Genomic DNA, 12,228 nt, shown 5'->3' on the forward strand with positions numbered 1-12,228 from the left:
AACAATGGAGCCTGAAGGTAGATACCTATGATTGGTACTAGTGTGGGGTTAATGTAAAGTCCATGGGTCATTATGGAGGTAGAGGTGTAGTGCAGCTGGGCTGCCAAATGTGAAGTTTGCGTGCTGAAGGCTATTGGAAAATACAGTAGGATATTGAAATATATGGAGTTTGGGTGTCCAACTATGTGTCTGTTTTGTAGATAACCACAGGGTCCACGTTTTCAGAACGGTCAATCTGGTCATGGGATTCCAAGCTCCTCCATCCAGAATATATCACTAATCTTAGAGATCCACTGTGAGAAGGAGGGAAGGGAGTGAGTCTTCCAATGAGAAGGAATCAGGAGCTTGGCTGTAGTAGGTGGGCAGTGAAATCATTTTTCTGAGTTTATAGTGTTCATGGGGAAGCCATTGTTTTGCTCTTATACAGAACAACAGAAGCCAGGACTGATGTGAACATAGCCAGTGTATACAAAGGAATAATCTCTAAATAGCATATATAAGACATGTAAAAAGATTTGAACTAGCATTTGGATGTAGAAATGTCAGTATGTCCACCTTTATATTAGGTATATATACACATATATAGAGGTAACATTTAATTCAATGGTCTGTGACGTGTTAAATGTTAGTGTTTGTTACATGTACATACCTGTATACATGTAAGGGTTGTCCACTTATGTAATAGATATCTCCTTATACAATATGTGTAAGGTGTGAATGTCATTTGTAAATATGTATATATATTTATACTTAGTGGTTTACCTCTCTAACTCATAGAGTGGGGTTTCGAGCAGAGGTTCCCAATCTAAGCTATGTGTATGCCCTCAAAACAATAAATGGACTGGAATTGTACAGGTCAGACAATCTTTTAAGATATTTCCCCTTAGTATTAGTATTACAGTAAAACTTCTGCTCTGAGCCTTGTGTTGCTGCTCTTATAGATAATGTATATTAACTAGACATCAGTGCTATTTTATTCATATTGATGTTATATAATATGACATCATATTTTACATGACATTTTCGATCCCATCACCAATGTATTGGCCTTTATTACAATGGGTCCCGCCACTAACACTTCACATATAGGAGAGGAGATTACTTTCTTATATATTATTATTATTATTATTATTATTAATATTTATTTATATAGCACCATTAATTCCATGGTGCTTTACATCTGGGGGTTACATACAATACACAGAATATACAGGTAGATACAATGCTAACAATGACCGACTGGCACAGTGGGGTAGAGGGCCCTGCCCGCGAGGGCTTACAATCTATTACTGTTACATCACAGTCTCTATGAACTTAACCTCTGGGGTCTTGTCTGTAGCAGGGGTATAACACAAAGTGTTAGTGTAGGGACCCATCTGAATGAGGTCGCCGTGACGTGGCAGATGGGCTCGCACAATTTATCAAACTGTGCGCTAAGAACCTCACATTTATAACAGTGATAGACAGTGCTATATGAACGTGCAGACAAAGAATTATTATCTAAAGCTCTGCATCAGAAGTATAAAGTCACTTGTTAGAATTGGGTCTAGTCTCCTCTAAAATCTATTCTGGGTACATCAGTCCTCATTTAATGTACCTGGTCTTTTACTTTTCCTCTTAGCTTGATAAAAGGAATATACCAGTAAGAAACATTTATCCACTTAGTAGATGGCAAGTATTATACTGGTTAGGGTCCACCCAATCTTCTCACCCATGGTTCAGATGTTGGATAAAACCATTTAATTACCTTCTTGTGATGAGTCAGCCCTTTTATTGGATAGTGTAGTATTTTAATCTGCTGAATTAGCTTTTTGAAACTGTGTTTTTGTCTGTGCCCCATGCTACAATCTTCTTGGTTAAGCTTGTAAATTGTAAATACTGATCATGTGTATATTATTGTATAATGTAACTCTGCTAACTGTATTTTTTTTTTAATTTATATGCGCTGTAACACTTTATCTGCTGAATAAACTTTTTAAAACTTTGCGTTTTTGTCTGTGGTTAATCTGTATACAACCATTAGCTGATAAGTTGATTGAGGTTTTAGCATCTACCATAATAATGTAATGTATAGACGTCTTATGAGACATGTCCCGGCTGACTGTATAGCTAAGCAGGGCACATGCTCCTAATATAACACCCCATTACTCCCAGGGAGTATGCTCCTAACTATACACCCCTTACACCCCAATGTAATATAGCACCACACCTAACTATACATCCCTTACACACCGATGTAATATAGCCAGTGCGGCCTGATGTAGCTAAAAATGAGAAGGTTAGTGTTTTGTTTTTTTGGTTTTTTTTTACAATAAGCATCGTATAATAGAATGCAATGCTGGTTTTAATTTTGGGTTGGAAATTAAACTTGATTATATGATATGATCAAACTGACATCGCATTCTAGAGACAGTCACATTCTTGAGGACGTCACATTCTTAAACCTTTGGAATGTGCACACAGAGGGGAATATGGGGGGGGGGAGAGGAGAGGGGACTTGTCCAGACATGCCTGTGAAGGGCAGATGGGGACTATTTGGGGACTAGAGGGGGTTGTGGGAAGGGTGGAGGACCTGTCAGAACACAAAGGAAATGAGTGTGTTGGGGCGTATTGACAGTTTCAATAACCAGGTGTTGTACCTTTTTCTCTCCACAATTTCGTGCAGAAACCGAGCGGAAACCACATAGACCCCATTATAGTCTATGGGGTCCGTGGATTTCCTTAGGTAACTGCTTTTTTATGCATATAGGTTTCCTTTTGGGGGGTGCCCAAGCAGAACAGAATGCAGATGTGAAAAGGGCTTAAGATTGAGATCCTATCCTTCCACACCTGGGATCAAACGTTTAAAGAGAAGCAGTATTTGGACAAACATGGCCTTGTCACTGAAAAAAGCCCAATGTTATACATTATACAATAGCTGTGATTGCTGTTGGTGTTCGGCCCCGTTCAATTGAATGGGACTAAGCTGCAAACAGACCATATGACTGATGAGAATAGTGTTAAATGGCCAGCATTTGAAGTAGATAGATTGGCCTCAGGAGTCAAACGTATCATAGGACTTACGGCCAGGAAAATCACAGCTGGCGAGAAATTCATCAACAATAAGGCAGCTGACTGGAGCGCCCTGGGAGGACACTGGAGCATGGGGACAGGAGAGTATGTTTGTTGTTTTTTTTTTCACTTCCCCCGGCCTAATTGGAAAATATTATTTAGCCTGGACAACCTCTTTAACCCTTTCGCTGCCAGGCACGTACACTGTACGTGCTCCCAAGGTGGCACTTCAGTAGCGGAGGACGTACTTAGTACGTCCTCCCTACTAATGCCGATATCTCTGGACTGCATCAACATATCTTGATGCTTTAAAATGCATTTTAAAGAAGAGACTCTCATCTTTAAAATGATATCAAGATCTCGATGATTGGATGTACAGTTTTGGAGGGATTCACTGTTGAAAACACTATTTGGCATTGACATCCGACTGCAGATCTCAATTCCCGACAGCGTTTCAACAGTGAATAGCTTCAAAACTGTACATCCAATCATCGAGTTCTTGATATCATTTTAAAGAAGAGATTCTCCTCTTTAAAATGCAATTGAAAGCATCAAGATATGTTGATGCAGTCCAAAGATATAGAGCTCCAAATTGTCCCCCCCTCCTGTCTAAGCAAGCAATTTGCGATCTGTGTGAAAGAAAGGAAGAGGGACACGGAGTAGTGCAGCAGAGAGAGAGAGACAAGAGAAATGATCAGACTCTCTGCATAACTTGTATGTGACAGCAGGAGGGGGTGGCAGGGACTCTATTGTCCCTATTAACCCTTCTCCTGCCAATCAGATACTATACATTTGTCTCTGATTGTCACATACAGTTATAATGTAATTCCCCCCTGAGCTTTACTAGTGGGGTATTCTTATGTTATACCTCCTGAACATAACCAGGAAGTTTGTTGGCGCTGTGACCCAGACATTTACCATTGTCCAGGTCGCAGAGCCAAAAAAAAAAAAGTCGCACCAAACACTTACACAACATATACATAAAGTCGCAAATAAAGTTTACATTTCACCCAATCCCTGTCCTGTCTATACCTGAGCTTTCTACAGTAAAATACGTCTCTAGTGATGTCCGTTACACGCTAAAATAATAGTAATAACGATTATCACTAGAGATGAACGTATAGATTGCTAAAATTATTATAGGGGGATGGAAAATAACATTTTTATGTAAAGTCCTATTTAATTTGCATGCACAAAATGGGATGGCGCATTTCTGCAATTTTGGCGATTCTTTAACACCCGCCCCTGTAAATATATACATGTGTGGTATGTATGAACTCCTCACATATTGCAGTTTCATGGTCAGTACATTATGTTTGCAGAAAGGGATTTCTTGAGCCGCACTTTAGTGGCAAATTTGAATTTTTGCGCAATTTTTGCTAGCAATCTCTGTTTGCGGCAAAGTTGAAGGTGGTTGTATATATAAACTATTAAATTGTGTTCTTATATACGGTATGCTGTGTACTCTGAAAAAAGTTAGATTTTGGTATCACAGTCACAGTTTGGTAGGTGCAGTATAGCTTTTTAACATATTAGTGAGCAACAGCAAAATCCTGCTTGTCTTATGTATTCGTGTTTTTGGGAGTCCGAGCTCTTGTTGTAGTTGATGTTTGCGGTACATATAGTATATTTACACATTGTATACACCATAAGCTATTATTTTAAAAGTATTTTGTATATGAATGTGAGATTGAACATGAGTTTTAGGTGCAAATATGTGTTTTAGCGTATTTTTTCAAAAAATTATTTGTGTTAGTCGCAAAGTTGCATGAAGGTGGATGTGGCTATCGATGACCCATTAAGACATTTGTAATCTTCAGGTTGTCTACTTTCAAAAAATATATAGGGTTTAGGGGTTCACTTACTTTTCATGGTGCGTAATCCCTACATTTTATAGGATGATACTTTTTTAACATTTCCAGCTTCAAAGCAGAATTTTGTTCCTTCCAGTTCTAGCGATTTTCTGAAGACACGTGCATGCAGGTTCAGGCCATAGTGATATGTATGAACTCTGCACATGTTGAACTCTTATTTTTAGGAGGTTTGATGCATTTAATTTTTTGTTTGGTTTCCGCTTTTAACAACTAATATACATTTATTTGCATTTTTTTCATAAAACATTCACTTTAAATCAAAATTGCATGAAGGTGCCTGTTCGTATACAGTACCAAGTGGCATTCTGACAATGCTGCAGGTGTCTACTTTAAGAAAATATATAGGTATGGGGGAGTTGGATGCTTTTTTAATGTTGCAATTTAGGTTTGATTTGTCCATCTCAAAACTGTGAAAATTGCTCTGGCTACTGGAGGTGCAAAATTTCCAGAGACCCTTGGCAGCGAAAAGGTTAATAGGCATTATTAGGGTATGTTCACATGGAGTTTTTTTGCAGGCGGATTTTGAGGCGGAAGAGGAGACTTGTTCAGACATGCCTGTGACATCTGCTAGGGGCAGATGGGGGGCTGGAGGGGTCGTAGGAGGGTTGGAGGAAGGCAGGGGGCCTGTCACAACACAAAGGAAAGGAGGCGGAAAGGGGCGCATTGACAATAAGCGTTTTGGCAGCTAAGGGGTGGGGTTTCAACAAGGGGGCGTGGTACCTGTCACTTTGACGAAAAGTGTTGATGCTTCACTACTAACATACATATAGTGAGTTGATAATAAATTCAGGGTAGTTACAAGCCTCAGTTGTTGAATGCGCCTCAAAATCAGCCTCCAAAAAAAGCTTCCCAATAGAACTCTATTGGGAGGCTTTTTTTGGAGGCTGATTTTGAGGCTTCTGGTCAGGAAAAATCCACTTATTAAAATATGTGGCTTTTTGGCACTCTTTTGATGCATTTATTTCAGGCGTTTGAGGTGTTTTTTAGAGGCATTATTTTGAATGTGGCCATGCATTATCTTCTTAAAAACAGCTCATGGTTTTTGAGGTGGTTTTAGTCAATTCCATGTCACAAAACGTGTCAAACTAGGCATCCAAAAACCGCAAGGCGGATTTTCCGGCTCCCATTGACCTGCATTGATTTTTTTTTAAGGTGGAATCCGCCTGAAGAATGGACATGTCGATTCTTTTTTCCACTAGCGGTAAACAATTACAAGTGGATTACATAGGACTGTATGGTGAGGTGTTTTTTGGAGGAGAATTTTGAGGCGGATTCTGCCTCAAAATCCTGACCAAAAATCTCTGTGTGAACTCAGCCTAATGTAGTCTTTGCACCAGGTCACACAGCCCTAAAGGCTTGACCTGCCAGACCACAAGAACCTGTTATATTTCTTCCATCCTGTAACTGTTTATACAGATTGTGTTTTCAAAATCAATATCAGATATTTAATAATTAAAATGATTCATGTGACCTTTGTGGTTATATTGAACTTGCCCATAGCAATGCATCACAAAGAGCGGGGCTATAAAGTCATAAAGCCATTTATTAAAATTCCTAACCCCAAGTTTAATAAGTGGATGTAATAAATCATAAACTTTACAGCAGTTATAAAGGTTTCTTAATTTGCTGCGGAAATGTTGATCATCTGAGCTAGCACACACCCGCAGAATGGTTTTCTCCATTAACCCCTTTCCACCGGTGACAGTTATCGTTTTTTTTTTTTTTTTCTTTTTGACTCCCCACCTTCCAAACCTTGTAACTTTTTTATTTTTCCATTTACAGAGCTATATGAGGGCTTAATGTTTACGGGGCAAATTATTCTTCATGATGGTACCATTTATTATTCTGTATTCTGCACTAGGAAGCTGGAAAAAATTCTGAATGTGGTTGAATTGGGAAAAAAAAGTGCATTTACGGGCTTCATTTTTACGGCATTCACTGTGCAGCCAAAATGACATGTCACTTAGATTTATTTACATTTTAACCCTTAACAAAAATCTAAAACTTTGTAAACATTTTTCTTCTTAAAATCACCATATTCTGATACCCGTAGCTTTTTTATATTTCTGTGTACAGGGATGGATAAGGTGTCCTTTTTTGCAGGGCAAGATGTGCTTTTTAGTTATATCATTTTGGTAAATGGCTATTGCATCGGTCACTTTTTATTAATTTTTTTATCAGAGGAAAAACAATGGTGGTTTGACACTTTTGATTTTTTTTTCCTGCTACAGAGTTCACTGTATGGAAAAATTATTTTTATAAGTTTGTAGAGGGGGCATTTTCAGACACAGGAATACTTAATGTGTATGTGTTTCACAGTAATCTTTGTATTATATTATACTTTGTATTTTTGCATTATATGTATTATTTTGTAAAGTAAAAATGTATTCTGGGAGGGGCTCTTCCCATTCCCATCTGTGTGCCCTTTTTTGACTATCAGTATAGTGCTGCTTTAGTGGCCCTGACACTGACATGGTCCCCTTTTAGACCTTACAGCTTAATGTTTCCCCTCATTGCGAGCCCCACATTATAATGTCCCCTCAATGTGGCCCCCACAGTATGATGGTCCCCCTTAATGTGGTCCCACAGTATAGTATCACCCCAGCATAGCAGCTCCCTGAATAGGCCCCCACAGTATAATGCTCCTGCAATATGGTCCCCACTATATAACATAGTAACATAGTAGATGAGGTTGGATGAAGACACAGGTCCATCAAGTCCAACCTATAACCCTACAGTCCCCTACAGTGTTGATCCAGAGGAAGGCAAAAAAAAACAAAAACAAAAACATGAGGCTAATTCTCCTTTAATAAGCCCCTACTGTAAAATGTCCCCTTTATTAGGCCCTCACAGTATAATGGCATATTAATATGGCTCTCACAGTATAATGTCCCCCTTAATCTGACATCTATTGTATAAAGCCCACCATAATAGGAATGAGAAAAGCAGGGTAGCTGTTTCAACAAATTACTCACCATCTCGGCCATTGTGACCTAGCTACATGAGGGCATGAACAAACAGTGTACAGACAGACCACCAGTAGAGAGAACCATTTGGTCCATCAGAAAGCACAAGCATCTCCCACAGTTTCCATGTTCACCATCCTACTATTAACAACCAGACGCTGTGTTCATTTGCAGTGGTGTTGTGAAGGAGAATCCTGGACTGATACAGACTGGAATTGTATAGTCTTTAGCAACAAATATGGGATCTACTTGGGTTTTGACAACAGTTGTGTTTGAGTATGGTAGCTGTGTGGTGAGCACTTCAACTATGTTTTTTGTTTGGGATCGACACAATGCCCCAACTGTCGGTGTGATGATCTGGGGAGCCATCACATACACCTCTAGCAGTGATACAAGGGACACTGACCGCTCAGCAATATGTATAGGACATCCTGCAGCCTCCCATGACAGGCCTTCCAACTGTAACTTTTCAGCAGGATAATGCTCTCCCACAGAGAAAGGGTTTCCCAGGAATTTCTCTTTCAGATTTCAACATTTCCCTAGCTCGCCCAGTTTTCAGAATTATTTGCAATTGGGCATTTACAAGATCAACTGGGTGCCAGCTTTGGCAACCTTTCAGTGTGCAGGATCTACAGGGCCAGCCGGTGGGCAAGTGTTCTGCAGGATACCATATGAAATCTCATCTTGTATCTAGGCAACACAAAGTACTAGAGCCTCCTTTCAGTTATATAGCTTTCCCCAATAAGCTTATCCTTTTGCTGTAATATTGTAATAATTTACATATATCATCATTACATTCACACATAGAAAGTTTCATTTGACTGCAACATTTTATATCAATGAGTATATTGTATATGCAAAACAACAACAACAAAAAAAAAAAAAGTCTATGTTGGAGCTTCAGAAATTTGACAGGATTGGAAGAGACTTACGTCCTCATGCAGATGGGTGTTCTCAGTATGATGAAGATGTAACAAGTGTTGCAGGATGTCTCTGGGCGGCCACTGTGTTTGCAGGTGATTCACATTTATTCTATTTCCGCCATACTCTGTGCTTTTCCTTGGGTCTGGCTTTCTTGTTACTGGATTTGGTACATTTCTCTTTTGTGATCGATCTGAGTTGCCATTTAGACTATCCCCCCAGAGAACGGAGCAAAGGAAATTGTGGAAAATACAATAGTTATAATGAAGTCAACATTTAATGTGACATATATTGAATTGGGATGTAAGATATACCTGTTATTGTATTTGGTTTCTTCGGGCCCTGAGGGGACAGATAGATGTTCTTTGGTGGAGTGTACATGACTATGTTTGTTTTCTTGAACATCAAGGATATCCAGATGAGAGACATGATCATGTCCCAGTTCTCTGTGTTGTATCTCTACAACCTAAGGGTATGGAATGAAAGCAGAAATTGTGAATTGACAGAACAACAGAACATTTTAACTTCAATTTAAAAAAATAAATAATAAAATAATAATAATTTTTTTTTTTTTTTTTTTTTAAAGATAGACAACAAAAATCTATAAAGGCCTCATTCTCAAAAAGTCCTGTAGGACACCTTGGGAACAATATGGTCTTCCTGGAGTTGTCAGGCTATAGACTAGGTTAACACATTGTGTAAGTTTTGGGCTAATGCACATAACCGTGTGCTGCCCACTGGCTGTGATTGAACATGATGTCATCCGTGTGCCGCCCGTGCTTCCATGGCCCCATTTATTCAATGAATAGGAGCCACAGAAGCACAGCCTCAAAATCGGACAGTAGTAGGACCTGCCCAGACTGTCAGCCCACACACTGTAATATAGGGTGTAGATTTATTACATGATTTATACCAGAACCAAGTAGGAGATAGGTAAACTAATACCAAGACTCCATGTCACATTATTGTACATTAGATAAAAGGCAGTGGCACCAGGATACTTGCATGACACTTGTAGGGTGCACGATATACAAACAAGGGAAGTGGTACCAGGATACTTGCATGACACTTCTTTGTATAGTGTGTGCCCTAAATTAGCAATGTAATATTAGTAGTAGTATGGCTACCTTCTAATCCTGCATACTATTTAGCAGTCTACCATCTCATGCTATGTGTTTGGGGCTCACATATGAATTATATTATAATACTTTATTTGTCAGACTATTATAAAATTGTGACCTATCTGTATGAGGGTAAGAATTTAATAATTTATGACTTACAACATCCTGTTAAAATGGATTAACATATTTTGTCTCTATCTTTTCTTGTTAGGGCAAAGTCTGGGTCAGAAAGTACAAGTTTTGGCATTGGTTGCCCTTATCAGGGCACCTATCCTGCCTTAAACTAGATAACGCAGGGACATGGCAAGGTAATTGAGTAACTAATAGATAATGTGTGAACCTGGACCTATGGGCACTTTAAATTGAGCAAGACCACTTATTTATAGTCATTGCCTTGTATGTACGGGGCAGTGAGAATCACTCCTGTAATTGTAATAATTCTCACTGGTCAGCTAGCTGCCATATATCAGGGGATATACTTATGACATAATAGAACTGTAAGAGCGTTCTTTCTCTATGCAGTTTGCACCAGTCCAAGTAAAGGTGATGCAAACTAATGGCAATTCACATGACATATTGTCTTTGATCCATCTGTCTGGAAAAAGACCATTTGGTCACTAACTACCTTGTCCCATAAACATTAACCCTTATCAGGAGACCAACAAAATCAGAGGGAGTAAAAAAAATTCCAATGTCCTACAAGATTATTTGTTTAGTTTTGATAATTGGGAATACAGGTAAACAGAATTTCTTAATAATATTACCATAATTTAAACATTCACCTGCACTTTACCAAGTCCCAGGTTTTTCAGCAGTAAAGTAAGTCCTTCATAAGTTAAGGTATCATTCTCTCCATACAGATGAAACAGCTGCTTGAGATAATATCCTTGTTCTTTCTCAGCCTCTTCCAGATAGGATCCATTCTCCTTAAATTCAGTTTTTCTAACCCGCAGAGCTTTGTACATTGGTTGGTTTTCGCTTGAAGTGACATTTTCTCTTTCTAGGCATGCACATAAAGGATAGGAAGTGAACAGGCCGAATAGCAAGATCCAGGCCTTGTAGAGCAGCATCTGTGAAGACAAACATACACTATTTGTGCACATATACACTTACAGATTGCAAAGCTCTTTACAAATGGTCATAACATGAATACAGTAGCTAAAATACAGTAAAAGCATCAAATCAAAATACATACCAATGCTAAGGGTACATGGGGACAAATGGTCACTCTCCCAGTGTGTCCAGGAATGTGATAGAACTTGTTTCAATACCCATCCCCCTCCTTCCTAAACACATTTCAGAAAGTCATTCATTGGACAGGATGTTTTAGTAAGATATAAAAAGCATCAAAATCAAGATCAAACGTCTCTGCTGGAACAAGAAATAATTAATTATAATATTCTCAAATATTTTGTGTCAGATATAAGTTATGGTTGGCAGGCTCCATGCACTAACCGAGAATACCAAACTCCATTTTATTGTGGTGGGAGGCCGATAGAGTGCCAAAATTTACAAACCAATGGGAAAAATAAGGGCCCGTGCACACGGAGTAAATGTACGCTCATTTTGGCAAAATACACGGCAAAATGCTTCTTTGTGAACACCCGGTAAGTTGTCCCCGGCCAATCCCCTGCACCCTTGGTCTATTTAAGGCATGTGTACCCCCCACTGGAAGACAGACAAAGGTATAAAGGTATATTACCTCATCACCTTGTAGAAAACGGGAGGTGTAGCCATCCCAGTGATCGATCAGTCCAGAGAAGGAGGAATCACCAGGTAAGTTCCCAGGTAAGTAGTAGTCATACAATAAGATTAGATAATCCTTTAGTGATAGGTAGAACTCCAGCACCAGGATCTTGTTAAAATATCCAAGCTTTATTGGAGAATCACATTAAAAATAGGAGTGGAGCCCCCAGAAAACGGGGTGTTATTTTTTTCTGGATTTTATGGATGTGCACCCCAATGTGTTTTTGGCTGCCTTCACACGGAGTAACATCGGGCTGAATTTGTGCTTATTTTTACAGGCGTAGAAAAAAAACGTTGCATTTACGCGAGCAAGAAACGCCGCGTATACGCTCATAGTAAAAAAAAAGCCACGTAAACGCAACGTTTTTTTTTTCTACGCCTGTAAAAATAAGCACAAATTCAGCCTGACGTTACTCCGTGTGAAGGCAGCCTTTAATGTGATTCTTCTTTAAAGCTTGGATATTGTATCACCATGTTGGACTTATATCTATAGTCCCATTGGGCCATACCTGAACTTTCTAGAACACGAAGTCTGCTGTTTTTTTTAGT

The 12,228-nt window shown here is 39.0% G+C and overlaps 1 protein-coding gene and 1 long non-coding RNA gene across 2 annotated transcripts in view; one reads left to right on the forward strand and one right to left on the reverse strand.

The window, feature by feature from the left end:
- LOC142195709 (uncharacterized) overlaps nt 1-12,228 on the forward strand; it is a 293,946-nt gene that overhangs the window by 31,191 nt on the left and 250,527 nt on the right. The gene's annotated exons all lie outside the window — the stretch shown is intronic.
- Nucleotides 1-12,228, reverse strand: part of SLC39A5 (solute carrier family 39 member 5) — a 40,399-nt gene that overhangs the window by 17,606 nt on the left and 10,565 nt on the right. The window contains exons 2-4 of the mRNA XM_075262857.1: nt 10,716-11,003; nt 9,127-9,278; nt 8,824-9,022 (exon numbers count right to left, since the gene is read on the reverse strand). Coding sequence (XP_075118958.1) covers nt 8,824-9,022; nt 9,127-9,278; nt 10,716-11,003 — 639 coding nt within the window. The remainder of the gene's footprint in view (nt 1-8,823; nt 9,023-9,126; nt 9,279-10,715; nt 11,004-12,228) is intronic.

This window comes from Leptodactylus fuscus, chromosome 2, assembly GCF_031893055.1.
Source record: "Leptodactylus fuscus isolate aLepFus1 chromosome 2, aLepFus1.hap2, whole genome shotgun sequence".
NCBI lineage: Eukaryota > Metazoa > Chordata > Amphibia > Anura > Leptodactylidae > Leptodactylus > Leptodactylus fuscus.